The sequence below is a fragment of the Mustelus asterias genome, chromosome 19 (assembly GCF_964213995.1).
Source record: "Mustelus asterias chromosome 19, sMusAst1.hap1.1, whole genome shotgun sequence".
Lineage (NCBI taxonomy): Eukaryota > Metazoa > Chordata > Chondrichthyes > Carcharhiniformes > Triakidae > Mustelus > Mustelus asterias.
In genome coordinates this window covers 58,130,479-58,149,390 of record NC_135819.1, presented here as the reverse complement: position 1 = coordinate 58,149,390, position 18,912 = coordinate 58,130,479, and the positions used below count along the sequence as shown (strand labels likewise).

Here is an 18,912-nt window from a genome sequence, read left to right as displayed (position 1 = left end):
CACATAGAATTAGTAGGCCTATTTCCCCCTTCCACATGCAGGTTTCAAATACATTTTAGAGTTAATCTCAACTAGAACCTGCTGCAGGGTTCCATATCAGGCTTTTTTATGAATAAACATTCCTCTAATTATGGTTCTGGAAAAGTGAATTGATCATTTATTAATAAAATAAACAGAACCACCATCCATTAACAATGTTTTGCTATAATGTAAGATGTGCAAATAATTGTTGCTGAGAAATCTAATGAAAATCTAAAAACTGATTGTGCTGTTAACTAAGACAATATATCAGCTGCATTGCAATCTGATGTTTATAGCAGATACTATCAGTAGGATATATTGTCTGTATCAGTGAACTCAGAATTGCAAATGCAAAGTACCTCTGTCAGGACTAACCATAACAAATGTAATTACCTTCATAAGTCCCACTTTCTAATAGTGAACCACTTTTCTCAAGTTCCATAAATTCTTCCACGGTCACAAAATTGTAGTCAACACCAGGGACCTCTCCCTCTTTAGGTGGCCTTGTAGTGCCTGAAAGAGTAACAACAATGGGTAATTGATTTACTGGAGATATTGTCCATCGATACATTGATTCAAATTTCTAAATAAGTAAGCAAATACTGTAAGTTGTTATTAAAAACTCGGGAAGAAACAAGTTAACTTTGAATAAAATATGTATTTGTAGATTGTTCATTCTTTTTGCTGCGACGGTTCACAAAATTGAAACAAATTCATTCTTTTTCACCAGTACACTCGGCTGCTATGCATTCTTTATGCCTTAACAGGTTGGCATACTTTATGGACACATTTTCAATTATTAATAATCTACTATTATTGATAAGACATGGGAGTTCCGAGAGCGAGAACCCATAAAGCAGCAGGAGTTTAGAGAAAGCCCATAAAGGAGTGGAAGTTCAGAGAGAGAGAAAGCTCATAAAGCAGCAGAGTTCAGAGAGAGGGGGGAGGAGAGAGAGAGAGAGAGCACCCATAAAGCAGTGGACAGAGAGTTGGGAGCTTACAGATAAAATCGGAAAGTGTCGTCATAGGAGTCCCGTAAGTTGATTGGTTGGTAAATATAGGTCTTTCTGGATTTGGCACAGAGACGATTTGAGAGTGGCAGGTGAGTTATATGTTACTTCATAATGTAGTAAACACTTTATATTAAGTTTAAGGTGTATCAGTGTGGCAACCATGTGGAATATGCACCCTGAAGGATGTGCAGGCACAAAGTGCCCTAAATGACTACATCTACAGGAAGTGTCACCAGCTGCAGAAACTTGAACTTTGGATTGCAGAACTAGAGCGGCGGCTGGAGTCACTGTAGTGCATCCACAAGGCTGAGGATTATGTGGATAGCAAGTTTAGAGGCTCAGTCACATTGCAGCTAGGAAGTATACAGGCAGAGAGGGAATGGGAAACAGCGTAGGAATCTCCAGAGACAATCTCATTGCCTAACCACTTTTCCAATTTGGATGCTGGTGAGTGAGAAGATTCCTCCAAGGACTTGTAGCAAGAGCCAAATTTGTGCACCATAGGTGGCTATGCTGCACAGGAGGGGAGGAGGAAGAGTGGAAGTGCTATCTTGGTAGGAGATTCCTAGTTAGGGGACTGACAGGCATTTCTGTGGCTGTAGACATGACTCCAAGATGGTATCTTACCTCCCTGGTGCCAGGGTCAAGGATTTCACAGAGTGGCTGCAGGAAATTCTTTTGGGGCAGAGTGAACTGCCAGAGATCATGGTCCACATTGGGACCAATGACATAGGTGGGAAAAGGGAGAAGGTCCTGAAAGCAGTTTTAGGGAGTTAGGAAGGGAATTAAAAATCAGGGCCTTAAGAGCTGTAATTTCAGCTAGTGAGCACAAGAATAGAAAGATTGAGCAGCTCAACATGTGGCTGGAGCAATGGAGTAGGAGAGAGGGCTTTAGATTTGTGAGTCATTGGGACTCATTCTAGGGCAAGTGGCCTGGTTTATACCTTAACAAGACTGGGAGTGGGAATAATTTCCTATGGGACGGTTTACTATGGAGGAAGGCTTAAACTAGACTGACAGGGCATTGGGAACCAGAGGAGAAATTCAGTGGAAAGAAGAAAAACTGATGTAGAACATAGAAAAGTATAAGGAGGGAAAGATAAGGTGGAAATATCAGAAAGTAGTGTCACGTTAAAGAGAATACTTAGAGTTTTAATGGAATTAGAGTAGGCAATAGTAAGCCATTAGATGGGATCAGGGAGAAAGGGGAAAGTCAAAAAGTCTAAAGCAGAGATAATGTTCATGTATGTGAATGCATGGAATGTGGTTAGTAAGATTGGTATACCACAGGTTGACAAATGGACTTATGATATTATTGCTAAAGAGAGACTTGGCTCAAAGAAAGATAGAGGACAATGGAAAAACTCAGGAGAGAGCCAGCATCTATTAGGAAAGAAACAGAGTTAATGTTTCGAGTCATTTTACTCTTCGTTCGAACACAAAAGCATTCTTCAACTCCCCTCTTACTAATGAAAAGGTTAAAAATCATACAAGCTTAATAAATCACCTAAGCTCCTAACTGCTAAAATTCTCAAATTCAGATAAACCCCTGTTGTGAAACCACTTGCCTTAGCTACAGATAACAGTCAAGGACCAAGTTGTATTAATTATAAGTGAGGCTTCCCTCACGCAATGGGCCTGATTTTACCATTTTGAGTCAACGTGCCGGATCTGGGCATCAAATAGATCCGAGCCTGGAATCCTCTTTCCAGTGCGCCCATACGTGTTTTGCCGGCTCCGGTCCAATTCGCGCTGTGGGCAGGGCTTAGCGCTGGTGGACCGATCGGAGCTCTGAACTGCACATGCGCAGTTTGAAAAAAATCTGACAGAGTGCGCCCGGACATGAAAGAAAAAAAAAGCAGAAAGCTGACAGAGCGGCTCTCTGACGGTCATCCTCTGGTCCGGGGGGGCGGGACCCAGATCATCCTCTGGTCGGGGGGGTGGGGGGGCGGAGGGGTGGGTCCGCTGCCAGTCTGCGGCCGATCCCTCCTCCCGGAGTGGACGTGCGGCCATGCCATCCCACAAAACCTTCAGGATGAAGCGATTCCTCGCTAAGAAGATGAAGCAGAACCGGCCGATTCCACAGTGGATCCGCATAAAAATCGGCTACAAGATCAGTCCAAGTCCAAGAGGAGACACTGGAGAAGGACCAAGCTGGGCCTGTAAAGGGATACACCATCACTGGTACACTACCAGCCACAGATTATTCTTCCCTGCAGGGGCAAGAGAACGGGAGAGATAACGGGAGAGCTCCCTTTTATAGTTCAAATAAAGATCTTGAACTTGAACTCTGAGCGTCGCCTGGTCAGTTACGAGGAGTGAGGCACAGTCAAATAGCTGTGTTAGCCCAGCAGCACTTATCAATAACTTCAAATCCATGTTCCCTGGTTATTGAGTTCATAAGATATAGGAGCAGAATTCAGCCATTCGGCCCACTGACTCTGCTCTGCCATTCGATCATGGCTGATATGCTCCTCACCCCCATTTTCCTGCCTTCTCCCCATAACTCTTCAACCCATTACCAATTAAAAATCTGTCTAACTCCTCCTTAAATTTACTCATTGTCCCACTATTGAACATGGTTTTGTACGGGAAGGTCTTGTCTCACCAACTTGATTGAGTTTTTTGAAGAAGTGACGGAGATAATGGATGAGGGAAGAGTTAGTTTATATGAACTTTAGTACGGCATTTTACAAGATCCCACATGGCAGACTGATACGAAAGCTAAAATCACTTGGGATTCGGGGTGGGCTGACTAGTGAAGACAAAACTGGCTTTGTTATAGAAAGAAGTTTAACAACACCAGGTTAAAGTCCAACAGGTTTATTTGGTAGCAAAAGCCACACAAGCTTTCGAAGCTTCGAAAGCTTGTGTGGCTTTTGCTACCAAATAAACCTGTTGGACTTTAACCTGGTGTTGTTAAACTTCTTACTGTGTTTACCCCAGTCCAACGCCGGCATCTCCACATCATTTGTTATAGAAGACAGAGTAGCAATGGAAGGGTGTTTTTCAGACCGGAGATCTGTAGCTAGTGCTGTTCCGCAGGGATCAGTGCTGGGACAGTTGTTTGTAGTATATATAAACGATCTAGAGGAAAATGTGGGTGGTCTGATTAGTAAGTTTGCGGATCATACGAAGATTGCGGAGTTGCTGATAGTGCCAGGGATTGTCAGAGAATACAACAGGATATAGATAGATTAGAGACTTGGACTTGGGGACACAGATGGAGTTTAATCCGGACAAATGCGAGGTGATGCATTTTGGAGGATCAAATTTAGATGTGAATTATACTGAAAACGGCAGAACCCTTAGGGACATTAACAAACAGAGGGATCTGGGTGTGCAGGTCCACAATTCTTTAAAAGTGGCAACACAACTGGCCAAGATGATTAAGAAGGCACATGGCATGCTTGCCTTCATCAGCCGGAGCATTGAGTACAAGAGTTGGGAAATCATGATGCAGTTATATAAAACCTTGGTTAAGCCGCATTTGGAGTATTACGTGTAGTTCTGGTTACCACACCACCAGAAGGACGTGGAAACTTTGGAGAGTGTGTAAAGAAGATTCACCAGAATATTGCCTGGTCTTGAGGATGTTGACTATGAGGAGAGGCTGAATAAACTAGGATTGTTTTCACTGGAAAGACGGAGGCGGAGGGGAGACCTAATAAAGGTCTACAAAATTATGAGAGACATAGACAGAGTTAATAGTCAGAGGTTTTTTCTCAGGGTGGAAGTGTCAATTACAAGGGGGCACAGGTTCAAGATGAGAGGGGAAAAGTTTAAGGGAAATGTGCGGGGGAAGTTTTTCCACAGAGTGTGGTGGATGCCTGGATTATGCTGCCAGAGGTGGTGGTGAAAGCAGGCACATTAGCAACATTTAGGAGGCATCTGGATGGGTACACGAATAGGGAGGGAATAGCGGGATACATACTGTGAAAGGGCAAAAGTTTTTAAAAAAAATTTAGTTAGGGCATCATGATTGGCACAGGCTTGGAGGTCCGAAGGGTCTGTTCCTGCGCTGTACTTTTATTTGTATAACAGAAATAGGTCCTGCCTCTTCACTCCATCGGGGCTTCTCCTAATTCTTTACAACTAAATTACATCTCTCCTCAGTCTCCCATGTTCCAAAGAAAGCAACTCTAGCCTAGCCAATCGTTCCTCATGGCTAAAATTCACCACTCCTGGCAAAATTCTTATTAATCTTTGCTGCACCCTTTTGGGTGTGATTACATATTTTAATGTGGTGACCAGAGTTAACTTGTGTTTTATACAGTTCTAACATATCCTCCCTCTCTTGCATTTTATGTTTCAACTAATGAAGTCAGGTATTCCATATGCCTTCTTTACTACCCTTTCTACTTGTGCTCTAATCTTCAGGGATCTGTGGACATGCACTTCAAGGTCCCGCTACTCTTCTAATGTTTTTGGTATCCTACCATTTATTCTGTATTCCCCTGCCGTGTTTATCCTTTCAAAATGCATTACTCACATTTCCTGAGATTGAATTCTATTTGCCACTTTGCTGCCCAGCTGACCAGTCCATTGATATTCTATTGCAGTCGACAACTTTTTTTCTCACTACCAACCCACACAGCCAGTTTTCGTATCATCTGCAAACTTATTAATCATGCCCCAACATATAAATCTAAATTATTGATATATACCACAAACAACAAGGGACCCAGTACTGAAATGTGCAGAACCCTACTGCTAACAGCTTTCCAGTCACAAAAACACCCACTAACCACAACACTTTATTTTCTGCCACTGAGCCAATTTTGGATTCAACTTGCCACTTTCCCTTGGATCCCATGAGCTTTTAATTTTCTGATGAGTTTGGGATTTGAGATTTGTCAAAAGCCTAAAATCCACGTAGACTCCATTAAACACTCTATCCTCATCATCCTTTCTTGTTACCTCCTCAAAAAATTCAATCAAGCTTTGGCTGACATGACCTTTCCTGAACAAATTCATGCTGTTTGTCCTTGCTTAAACTGCACCTCTCCATAAGCTGTTATTTATTTGTCATCCAGAATTTTTTTCAAATAATTTTGTCACCACTGAAATTAGGCTAACTTGTAATTACTCAGGCTACGCCCTCCTCCCTTGTTAAACAACATATGACCTCAGCAGTCCTCCAGTTTCACAGTTGTAGCCAGAGAGAATTAGAAAATGATGGTTAGAGCCTCTGCTAATTCTTCTCTTACCAGCCTGGGATACATTCAATCCAGACCTGATGATTAACATAATTTCAACATAATATTCTTTCCCTCACTATGCTTATCCTATCCAATATTTCCCACTCCTGCTCCTTACTTACAATGTCTGCTTGTCCCTCTGTTGTGAAAACACATGCAAAGTATTCATTAATAACCATGTGCACTTCTATCGCCCCCATGACAAGTTTGGGTCTCCAATTGGCCCTATACACTTTCCTCAGTTCTTGCTTTCTATCTATTTCTAAAGCAACTTTGGGATTTCCTTGATTTTATTTGTCAACATTTTTTCATGCCCTCTCTTACAAATGGCCTTATAAATGTCATTTCCTACACACCTCTAGGCTTTCTGCAATGTTATGCTCTACATGTGTCACACACTTCCTTATTTTGCCTTACTGTATTCTGTATGCTCTGATACATCTGGTTGGGGTTGTCGAGGGGGACTGGTGATTCTACATCTGTAATTATCTTTGTGGGAACATTTTGTTCTGCATTCTCTTTATTTATTATTGTCACAAATAGGCTTACATTAACACTGCAATGAAGTTATTGTGAAAGTCCCCTAGTTACCTCACTCCGGCGCCTGTTCGGGTGCACTGAGGGAGAATTTAGCACGGCCAATGCACCTAACCAGCATGTCTTTCGGATTGTGGGAGAAAACCGGAATACCCGGAGGAAGCCCACACAGACACAGGGAGAATGTGCAGACTCCGCACAGACAGTGACCCAAGCCGGGAATCGAACCCGGGCCCCTGGCGCTGAGAGGCAGCAGTGCTAACCACTGCGCCACCCATAATTAGGCTGGGTCTAACTGAATTATAATTACCACTAAAATTTTCTCCCACTTGTATGCTTTCCACCTGCCCAATTTCATTCTCTAAAACTAAACCCTGAAATAGCTCTTCTCTTGTTGGACTTGCTAAAAAAGTTGTGAAAGCATTTTAAGAATTCTGCACCCTCAGAACTTTTAAACTGAATTTATCCGAATTGATATTAGGGTTATTGAACTCCCCTAATATTGTTGTTTTTTTCTTTATGCACTTCTCAGCAATTTGCGGGCATAACAACCTTTCTATAACCCTCTGACTGGTGGTCCACCATATACACTGAGCAGCATGACTGTCTTCACTATGTTCCTCAATTCAAACCACATGGCTTCCTTTGATGCTCCTTCCAGTATTTCATCTGTTCCCACAGCTGTGATTGCTATTTTTAAATTAATATTGCATCCTCCCACCGCAGGCCCTTCATTTTGACTCCTAATCTATCCAGTTCGAAACCCTGCTTTAAACTAAATTTCAGTAATAGCTATGATATCCTACTAAGTGTCTAAATGTGCCCTCAGGTCATCTGTCTTGTTCACTAGACTACTAGTTGAAGAAAATATTTTAAAAATTGAACAACTCCAAGATTGGTGGAGTAGTGGATGAGGTGGAGGGCTGTTGTAGGCTGCAAAGAGACATAGATAGGATGCAAAGCTGGGCTGAAAAATGGCAAATGGAGTTTAACCCTGATAAATGTGAGGTGATTCATTTTGGTAGGACTAATTTAAATGTGGATTACAGGGTCAAAGGTAGGGTTCTGAAGACTGTGGAGGAACAGAGAGATCTTGGGGTCCATATCCACAGATCTCTAAAGGTTGCCACTCAAGTGGATAGAGCTGTGAAGAAGGCCTATAGTGTGTTAGCTTTTATTAACAGGGGGTTGGAGTTTAAGAACCGTGGGGTTATGCTGCAACTGTACAGGACCTTGGTGAGGCCACATTTGGAATATTGTGTGCAGTTCTGGTCACCTCACTATAAGAAGGATGTGGAAGCGCTGGAAAGAGTGCAGAGGAGATTTACCAGGATGCTGCCTGGTTTGGAGGGTAGGTCTTATGAGGAAAGGTTGAGGGAGCTAGGGCTGTTCTCTCTGGAGCGGAGGAGGCTGAGGGGAGACTTAATAGAGGTTTATAAAATGATGAAGGGGATAGATAGAATGAACGTTCAAAGACTATTTCCTCGGGTGGATGGAGCTATTACAAGGGGGCATAACTATAGGGTTCGTGGTGGGAGATACAGGAAGGATATCAGAGGTAGGTTCTTTACGCAGAGAGTGGTTGGGGTGTGGAATGGATTGCCTGCAGTGATAGTGGAGTCAGACACTTTAGGAACATTTAAGCGGTTATTGGATAGGCACATGGAGCACACCAGGATGATAGGGAGTGGGATAGCTTGATCTTGGTTTCAGATAAAGCTCGGCACAACATCGTGGGCCGAAGGGCCTGTTCTGTGCTGTACTGTTCTATGTTCTAACTCTTTTGATATCTGATTTTTAGCCTTCGTTTCCTTGGCCCTCAGTACTCTCTTTCTAAATTTTCTGCCTTCTATTTCCAGTTACATGAAACATAGAAAGTAGGGGCAGAAGTAGGCCACTCAGCCCATTGAGCCAGCTCTGCCATGGCTGTTCATCCAACTCAGTAACCTGTTCCCACTTTCCCCCCATATCCTATGATCCCTTTACCCCCAAGAGAGTTATACCTAACTCATTTTCAAAACAATACTTTGGCCGCAACTGTTTTCTGTGGTAGAGAATTCCACAGGCTCACCACTCTCTCGGTGAATAAATTTATCTTCATTTCAATCCTAATTGATTTATCCCATATCCTTAGACTGTGATCCCTGGTGCTGGACTCCCCTGTCACTGGGAACATCCTTCCTGCATCTACCCTATCTAGTCCTGTTCGAATTTTCTGTGTTTCTACAAGATCCACCCCCATTCCTCTGAACTTCAGCAAATATAATCCTAACTGACACAATCTCTTTTCATACGACAGTTCCACTATCCCAGGAATCAGTCCAGGAAACTTCACTGCACTCTATAGCAAGAACATCCATCCTGAGATAAGGAGACCAGAACTGCACACAACAGTCCAGGTGTGGTCTCACCAAGGCCCTGTATAACTGCAGCAATTCCTGCTCCTGTGCTCGAATCCTCTCGCTATGAAGGCCAACATTCCATTTCCTTTCTTCACTGCCTGCTGCATTTGCATGCTTACTTTCAGCGACTGGTATACGAGGACACCCAGGTCTTGTTGCACATTCCCCTTTCACAATCTATAGTCATTCAGATAATAATCTGCTTCCTGTTTTTGCTACCAAAATGGACCACCTCACATTTATCTACATTATACTGCGTCTGCCATGCATTTGCCCACTCACTCAATTTGTCCAAATCACATTGAAACATCTCTGCATCCTCCTCATAGCTCACCCTCACACCCAGCTTTGTCTCATCTGCAAACTTGGAGATATTACATTTAGTTTTCCCATCTAAATCATTAAGACACATTGTGAATAGTTGGGATCCTAGTACTGATCCCACTGCTCGCTGTCTGCCACTTGGAAAAATACCTGTTTATTCCTACACTTTGTTTCCGGTCTGCCAGTTTTCTATCCATCTCAATACACTATCTCCAATTCCATATGCTTTAATTTTATGCACAAATCTCTGATGTGTGACTTTGTCAAAAGCCTTCTGAAAACCCAAATAAACTACATCCACTGGCTCCCCCTCAGCAACTCTACTAGTTACATCCTCAAAGAATTCCAATAGATTTGTCAAGCATAATTTCCATTTCATAAATCCAAACTGACTCCGTCCTGAAGGAAGTGAGTTTGTTCTATGAAGAGATCAGAAGGGCGTGAGATCAAGAACGCTAGATTAATGGGGATTTCAATCAATGCTATGTAAATTGGGAAACTCCAAATCAGAATTGGTAAATTTGACGCATGATTGCTTCATGATTCAGTATGTAAAATAATCCATGAAAATCATCCATGTTTATATTCATCTGGAATCTACATTAGAGATTGACAGGAGGTAGAAGTCATATTACTAAATGATCAAATTTAATAAAATCTGATGCCATATTAAATATAAAACAATGAACTTCACAGAGATGACGGAAGATTTGAAGTAAGTGTACTAATGGTTGATAATGGTTAATAAAACAAATAGAACACCTTCAAAATAATAATTCTGGCCAAGCAAGAGAAGTAAATACTTTGAACAAGCTAAGACCTAATAAGTATGGTTAATGAATTAAAAATCAAGTTACGAAGCCAAACAACAATGACATTACTTTAAGATTTTAATATCAAGTGGATTGTCAGAGAAGAGATGGGAATATAAAATGTTGTAAATGGGTTTAAAGCTACGATAAGCACAAGATAGTTATTGATTTCTTTAAGAAATAACTTGCATTTCTATGGCATCTTTCACAACATCAGGATGTCTCAAAGTAATTTACAACCAATGAAGTACTATAGAAATGCATTCACCCTTGTAATGTAGGAAACACAGTTGCCAACATGTGCACAACAAAATCCTAAAAATAGCAATGCAATATTGATCAGACATTCTGTTTTCAGGGATGTTGGTTGAATAATAAATATCAGCCAGGACACTGGGGAGCAGTCCCTCTGCTCTTCTTTGAATTAGTGTTGTAGCATCTTTTACATTCCTAAAAGGGTAGGGAGGACCTCAGGTTAACGTCTTAACCAGTGTAAGGCACCCTCAGAGTGCAGCATTCTCTCAGCATGGCAATGGAGTATCAGCCTGGATTTTGTGCTCAAGCCTCTGGAGTTGGTGAATTCACAATCTTCTGACTGTGTCTTGCTTGGGTTGACTTAGTTGCAAACTGTTTTCTTCGTATGGATTTCTGAGCATTCACTAGATGCTTTTTCTCCAGCTGGTATCTCTGCTTGAGACACCCAAAAACTGCAATCCAAACTCACCATTATTTCAACTGCAGGGCAAACGCATGAGCTCCCTCAACTCAGTTCCCCAGCAGTCTTGCAGGATTTCTTACTAGGAAGATAAGAATTTCTGCCTGTGTTTTCTGGTAGACACAAACTGACTGATTTCCCTTCAGTCTTTCTGTTTGTCTGTATCTCCCTAGATAGACTTCTGTCATGAGGCAACAACACTTTATTTTACATCATGTTTCTCCCCTCAAATTCACCCTTTTGTAACCTTTATTTTCAAGAGTTGTAAAACCTCAATAAAATACATTTATACAAACTGGGCCCAACTCACAAAAGAGAACTCCAAATGAAACTAGAATCATTTTTCACCTTCCATAACACACAAATACACTGTCCCAGCATGGGGCAGTCAGGGAACTTAGCAGATATCTGCACTCAGCACAATTCTGTATCTTTTCAGAATGGGAGAAATTTGCAGGCCATTCAGGTTAATGTGTATTTGGGTGATATTTGATGTGTCCAAAATTTGTCAATAAGAAGAGGTTTGATTTGATTTATTATTGTCACATGTATTAGTATACAATGAAAAGTATTGTTTCTTGTGCGCTATACAAAGCATACCGTTCATGGCGAAGGAAAGGAGAGGGTGCAGAACGTAGTGTTAGAGTCATAGCTAGAGTTTAGAAAAAGATTAACTTAATATCAGGTAGGTCCATTCAAAAGTCTGATGGCAGCGAGGAGGAAGCTGTTCTTGAGCTAGTTGGTACGTGACCTCAGACTTTTGTATCTTTTTCCTGATGGGAGAAGGTGGAAGGGAGTATGCATCCCAGGGTATTGAAAGAAATGTCAGAGGTAATAGTGGATGCGTTAGTGATTATTTATCAAAACTCGTTGCATTCTGGGGTAGTGCCAGTTGATTGGAAAACGGCTAATGTTACGCCGCTGTTTAAAAAAGGAAGGAGACAAAAGGCGGGTAACTATAGGCCGGTCAGCTTAACGTCTGTAGTAGGGAAAATGCTGGAATCCATTATTAAAGAGGAGATAGCAGGGCATCTGGATAGAAATGGTTCGATCAATCAGACGCAGCATGGATTCATGAGGGGAAAGTCGTGCTTGACGAACATGTTGGATTTTTATGAAGATGTGACTAGGGCGGTTGATGGAGGAGAACCGGTGGATGCGGTGTTTTTGGATTTCCAAAAGGCGTTTGATAAGGTGCCCCATAAAAGGCTGCTGAAGAAGATTAGGGCACACGGAGTTGGGGGTAGTGTGTTAAAGTGGATTGGGGACTGGCTATCCGACAGGAAGCAAAGAGTCGGAATAAATGGGTGTTTTTCTGGTTGGAGGAAGGTAACTAGTGGCGTGCCGCAGGGATCGGTACTCGGGCCGCAACTGTTTACCATTTATATAGATGATCTGGAGGAGGGGACGGAGTGTAGGGTAACGAAGTTTGCAGACGACACAAAGATAAGTGGAAAAGTGAATCGTGTGGAGGACGGAGAAGATCTGCAGAGAGATTTGGACAGGCTGAGTGAGTGGGCGAGGATATGGCAAATGGAGTATAACGTTGAGAAATGCGAGGTTATACACTTTGGAGGAAATAATAACAAATGGGATTACTATCTCAATGGAAACAAATTAAAACATGCTACCGTGCAAAGGGACCTGGGGGTCCTTGTGCATGAGACGCAAAAGCCCAGTCTGCAGGTACAACAGGTGATCAAGAAGGCAAATGGGATGTTGGCCTATATTGCGAGGGGGATAGAATATAAAAGCAGGGATGTCTTGATGCACCTGTACAGGGCATTGGTGAGGCCGCAGCTGGAATACTGTGTGCAGTATTGGTCCCCTTATATGAGGAAGGATATATTGGCATTGGAGGGAGTGCAGAGAAGGTTCACCAGGTTGATACCGGAGATGAGGGGTTTGGATTATGAGGAGAGGCTGAGGAGATTGGGTTTGTACTCGTTGGAGTTTAGAAGGATGAGGGGGGATCTTATGGAGACTTATAAGATAATGCGGGGGCTGGATAGAGTGGAGGCGGAGAGATTCTTTCCACTTAGTAAGGAAGTTAAAACTAGAGGACACAGCCTCAAAATAAAGGGGGGTCGGTTTAAGACAGAGTTGAGGAGGAACTTCTTCTCCCAGAGGGTGGTGAATCTCTGGAATTCTCTGCCCACTGAGGTGGTGGAGGCTACCTCGCTGAATATGTTTAAGGCGCGGATGGATGGATTCCTGATCGGTAAGGGAATTAAGGGTTATGGGGATCAGGCGGGTAAGTGGTACTGATCCACGTCAGATCAGCCATGATCTTATTGAATGGCGGGGCAGGCTCGAGGGGCTAGATGGCCTACTCCTGCTCCTATTTCTTATGTTCTTATGCCCGGAGTGTGCGGGGTCCTTGATAATGCTGGCTGCTTTTCCCAAGGCAGCAGGAAATGTAGACAGTGTCAATGGATGGAAGGCTGGTTTACGTGCTGGATTGGGCTTTGTTCATGACCCTTTGTAGTTTCTTGCGGTTTTGGACAGAGCAGGAGCCATACTAGGCTGTGATATATATGGAAAGGATGCTTTCTATGGTGCATCTGTAAAAATTGGTGAGAGTTGTAGCAGACATGCCGAATTTCCTTAGCCTCCTGAGAAAGTAAAGGCGTTGGTGGGCTTTCTTAACTATAGCGTCGGCGTGGAGGGACCAGGACGGGTGGTTGGTGATCTGGACACCTGGAAACTTGAAGTTCTCGACCATTTCCACTTCATTCCCATTATGTAGACAGGGGCATGACATCCACTACACTTCCTGAAGTTGATGATTATCTCCTTCATTTTACTGACACTGAGGAAGAGATTATTATTGTTGCATCAATTCACCAAATTCTCTCTCTCTTTCCTGTACTTTGTCTCATCATTGTTTGCGATCCAACCCACTACGGTGGTGTCATCAGCAAACTTGAAAATCAAGTTGGAGGGGAATTTGGCCACATAGTCATAGGTGCACAAGGAGTATAGTAAGGGGTTGAGGACACAGCCTTGTGAGGCACCGATGTTGAGGATAATCATGGAGTTGGTGTTGTTGCCTACCCTTACTGATTTGCTGTCCATGGGTTAGGAAGTCTAGGATCGAGTCGCAGAGGGAGGAGCTGAGCCCTCGGCCATGGAATTTGGAGATGAGTTTTGTAGGAATAATGTGTTGATGGCTGAGCTGTAGTCAATAAATAAGAGTCTGGCATAACTGCCTTGCTTATTCAGCTGTTCCAGAGTTGAGTGCAGGGCCAGGGAGATGGCGTCTGCTGTGGAACAGTTGTGGTGATAGGCGAACTGTAGTGGATCCAGGCAATCTGGCGGGTTGGAATTGATCCTGCCATGACTACCCTCTCGATGCACTTCATGATGATGGATGTCAGAGCCACTGGGTGAGAGTCATTAAGGCACGCTGCCTGGCTTTTCTTTTATACAGGGATGATGGTCATCTTTTTGAAGCAGATGGGGATGTCAGATTGGTCTAAGGAGAGGAAAGATGTCTGCGAGTACCCCCGCCAGCTAGTCTGCACAGATCTGAGTGCTCGTCTGGGTACCCCATTCGGGCCAATTGCTTTCGGTGGGTTGACGTTCGAGGAGGCAGATCTGACTTCTGCGATGGTGACCTCGAATACTGGTTCAGCCAAGGATTCTGGGGTGGAAGGAGTGCTCTCGCTGACCTTTTGCTCAAAATGGGCATAGAATGCACTGAGCTCATCAGCGTTGGTGCTGGTGATTTTACATGCCTTCATCTTGTAGCCTAATATGTCTTGCAGACCTTGCCATAATTGGCAGGAGTCTGTGTGGCTACCCTGGGATTTTAGCTTGGTCTGGTACGGTCTCTTGGCATCTTTGATGATTCTCCATAGATCGTATCTGGATTTCTTGTTTAGGTCAGGTTCACCTGACTTGAACACCTCAGACCTGGACTTCAGCAAGCAGTGGATATCCCTGTTCATCCATGGTTTCCGGTTGGGAACCACATGGATTTGCTTCTTTGGCACACAGTCTTCTACACATTAACTAATGAAAGATGGCATTCTTTTTGAACATAAACAAGTTTTCCACATCTTAGCATTGAAGAGTTGTCCATTGCATGTTTCCCTCCAGAGATATGAGGGGCTTTGGAGTGAGGGGAGAGACAGGAAGGAAGGATCAAACCAGCCCCTTGATTTAATGATGACTCCTTGAGAGCCTTCCTCTGTGCACTTTCTAACTGAAAGAATCATATCATGTCACTTGGTGAGAAGAGGAAAAACCTGCTCAAAATGTGCTGCCTGAGAAGAAGTAGTACTGAGGTCAGTTGTATTGGGCTCATAAAACACACATAGTCTCAGTGCAAGAACAGGTTCAATGCCTTTATGAGGGTGGCCAGGGTGAACAATTCTTCAGTACATGTTATTTTGTGCCGGGATGCTAGAGATGAGATTGGAGCGAGGAGTGGCAACGTGTGGGAGTAGTGGGATGGCAAAGAGCAAAAACTGATTAAAAAGAGGGGCCAGTGCACGTGGGAGGTGGATGGAGTTTTGGCATGATGCAATGAAGATTAAAAATCTTGTGGTGACTTCAAAACCCAGGGAAGCTTCAAACACGGAAGCTTTTGTTGCTACAAGTGTGCATTGTGCATGCAAAATCTCATGTCACGTGTGTACTTGACTAATGTTGCTGAACTTTGTGACTTTGCATTGCTTTGGAAAGGTTTGTGATGACCACTAACCCCTTTACTTTTGTCTCTCTGCCACAGGTGAAGTTTTTTCCACTGACTCTTGTTTAGATGCTGGACCATCACTCCCCTCCAAGGATGAGCTCTCCTCGGAGGATGAAAAAGAACCTTCAGAGGATGCAGCAACACATCTTCTTTTTGTCCCAAACACCAGTACAGATACTGGCACCTTGGCAGGGATTTTTGTGTCAGGCCATTGGCATGCACAATCTGTTGAGGGTGCTTCACAGTTGTATATGCAGCTTCCGGAGAATGTGGTGGAGCAGACCTCGGGCAGTTGCAGTGGTGCCCGGTGTGATCAGAGAGTGATTCCGAGTTGGATGATGAGCCTCTGGAGTTGTCTTTAAGGCAGCAGATGCTGGATGCCCAGCGTGAGGCCATGGAGATTTAGCGGGGTTGAAGGTGAAGGTGTCCATCCAGGCCATGTGTACTGCGATCTCCTACTCTTCAGAGGATTAAGCTTCCTCCATGAACCGACTGCCAACTGTTCTGCAGGGCCAAACTGAGCATATTGCAGATAAAATCTTGGGTATAGACTCTGACCTGCACACCATTTCCCTGGTTCTGAATGCAGGACCTCATGAGAAGGCAGGGAGGACCAAACAGTCCTAGTAGCAGAGGAGCACCAGCTACCATCATCTGGAAGCACCTCTCAGGTACTTCTGATGGGGTAGCTTCTCCTCTTTCCATTAGCCATTGACACAGGCCTCATGCAATGCCACATCTTCCGGCCACCTGGCAGGAGGCTTCTAGCATGACGGGCTGTTCAAGGCCTCAACTACACAGAGGACACCCGCTGGAATCATCTAGGGCAAGGTAGGCAGATTAACAAATTCTCTCCAGTACAGTTGCAAAGGGAAAGGAGAGCACTGTATCATAGCGCTTGAAAACATGCCAAAATAACTCCACAGTAGTCACCAAGTGGGTCACATGGGTGTCCTCAGGCCTATGAATGTTAAATGCCATAAGAAGTCTGTAAATAAACATTGACCCCTTTTTCCTTCATGCAACCCTTTCCGTTGTTGTATAATAAAGGGTGCTGGTGGCGGGAAATTGCCATTTGGCTATACTACTACATTGGTGACGAGGAGATCCTTCCCTCCAGATAACCTCTGAAAGTCAAGGAACTTCTCCGAGAAGAAAAAGCCATTAGGCCTCTTTTTGGGAAACTCAAGCCCTATGAGACCAGTTGGGAAGACTGGATGCATGCATTACTTCTTCCGTTCTAACAACATTGAAGGAGTCAAAAACCATATAGTGATATTGTTAACAGCATGCGGGACCCCAACTTTCAGTGTGATAGGAAGTCTGACCTATCTGCATGCATCTGACTCAAAACTTTTAATGAGCTGGTAAACCTAGTGAAAATCTACTGTGACCTGAAGCCCCCTGTAATTCTCCAGAGATGTCACTTCAATATGGCTGGGAGAACTCCTGGGGAATCTGTCACTGAGTTCTTGGTTAGGTTGCAAAAATTAGCTGAATATTGCAAATTTGGACCACCTCTTAATGAAATGCTGTGGGATAGATTGGTATGTGGCATAAATGACCTACACCCAAAAGAAGCTTTTGGCAGAACCCAACTTGGACTTACAAAAATCCATTGAAATAGTTTTGTCACTTGAGAACACAGATAAAGGGGTTCAGGAACTACAAGCAGACAGCAATGTCCTCCAATTAGGGGCAAGAACCTCGTGTAATCAGTTCTCAATAGAGAGTGTTTGTGTAAATCAGGTGTTAAAAGGCCCCTTTCAATATAGGAATCCTGATGTCACCACCAGATAGTCAAGTAAAGACAGTGAGGACCCAAGGGTATTAGAGAGCTTATTCCAGAAAGGTGCAACTGCCAGATGATTGATTATTGCACGCACTATCATAAGACTATAAGATATAGGAGCAAAACAAGGCCATTCAATCATGGGGCTGATAAGTTTCTCAACCCCATTTTCCCGCCTTTTCCCCGTAAGCTTTGATCCCCATACCAATCAAGAACCATCTAACTCTGTCCTAAATATACTGAATGATGTGACCTCAACAGCCTTCTGTGACAATGAATGCCATAGATTCACCACCTTCTGGCTGAAGAAATGTCTCCTCATCTCGGTTCTAAAGGATCGTCCCTGTATTTTGAGGCTGTGCCCTTGCATTGTAGTCTTGTCTGCTAATGGAAACATCTATCTCTCTATCTACTCTATCTAGGCCATTCAGGATTCTGTAAGTTTCATTGAGATCCCCCTTCATCCTTCTAATCTCCATCAAGTACAGATTCAAAGCCCTCAAAGGCTCCTCATAGGTCAAGCTTTCCATTCCTGGGATCATTCTTGGGACCCTCTCCTGGACTCTTTCCAGGGCCATCACATCCTTCCTTAGATATGGGGCCCAAAATTGCTCACAATACTACAAATGTGGCCTGACCAGAGCCTTATAAAGCCTCAGCAGTACACCCCTGCCTTTGTATTCTAGTCCTTGTGAAATGAATGCTATCACAGGACACAGCCACAGTGAAGTTTCAGGAACAGACAAAACACATGCCACCTAGGAAGAAAGCCAAGGCCTACCTGAGAATACCAAGCAGGTATCTCCTCTTCCAGAGACAGGGACACTACAACTGAATTGTACTGTAACAATAAAAGTTGTCCTTTCCTTTGGTGCACAATAAAGGGGGTTGGTGACAGGAAAATGAATTACTACATATTCTTTGACCACTTGACTACTACTAGCCTCCTTCTGCTTCACCATTACTGGCAGAGCCCTCAGCCAACACCCTGGAATTATCTTCCAAGTATTATGCCTATCTCTGTCAATTTCAAAGGCATTCCTAAAATCCACCTCTATGGCTACAACTCCCAGAGTTCCTCTCCCTGCTTGGATTTCTTGACTGCCTGTGAAGCATTTTGGGAAAATTCTGTTTGAAACAGCAGAATTACAATATGAGGCTTTAAACCATGAATTTTGTTGCTATCTTCCAACATAAATAACTATAAGCTCTATCAAATAAATTAGGTTATAGATGCATTTAGGACTATTAGATTGTTTTCAGGAAATATTTGACTTATTTTTAATAAGTAGATCAAGCACATCAACAGCAATACAATACTGTTGGGGCATAAATGACTATATTTAAACCCACAAAGCCAAGTGCTTCCGAGAACCTGATCATAACAGCAGTG

At 43.3% G+C, this 18,912-nt stretch overlaps 1 protein-coding gene across 1 annotated transcript in view; it reads right to left on the bottom strand.

Annotated features, from left to right (window-relative positions):
• The window catches only part of magi2a (membrane associated guanylate kinase, WW and PDZ domain containing 2a), a 725,408-nt gene that overhangs the window by 282,395 nt on the left and 424,101 nt on the right, over positions 1 to 18,912 (bottom strand). Inside the window, exon 4 of the mRNA XM_078235593.1 lies at positions 415 to 534. Within this exon, the coding sequence (XP_078091719.1) occupies positions 415 to 534 (120 nt within the window). The remainder of the gene's footprint in view (positions 1 to 414; positions 535 to 18,912) is intronic.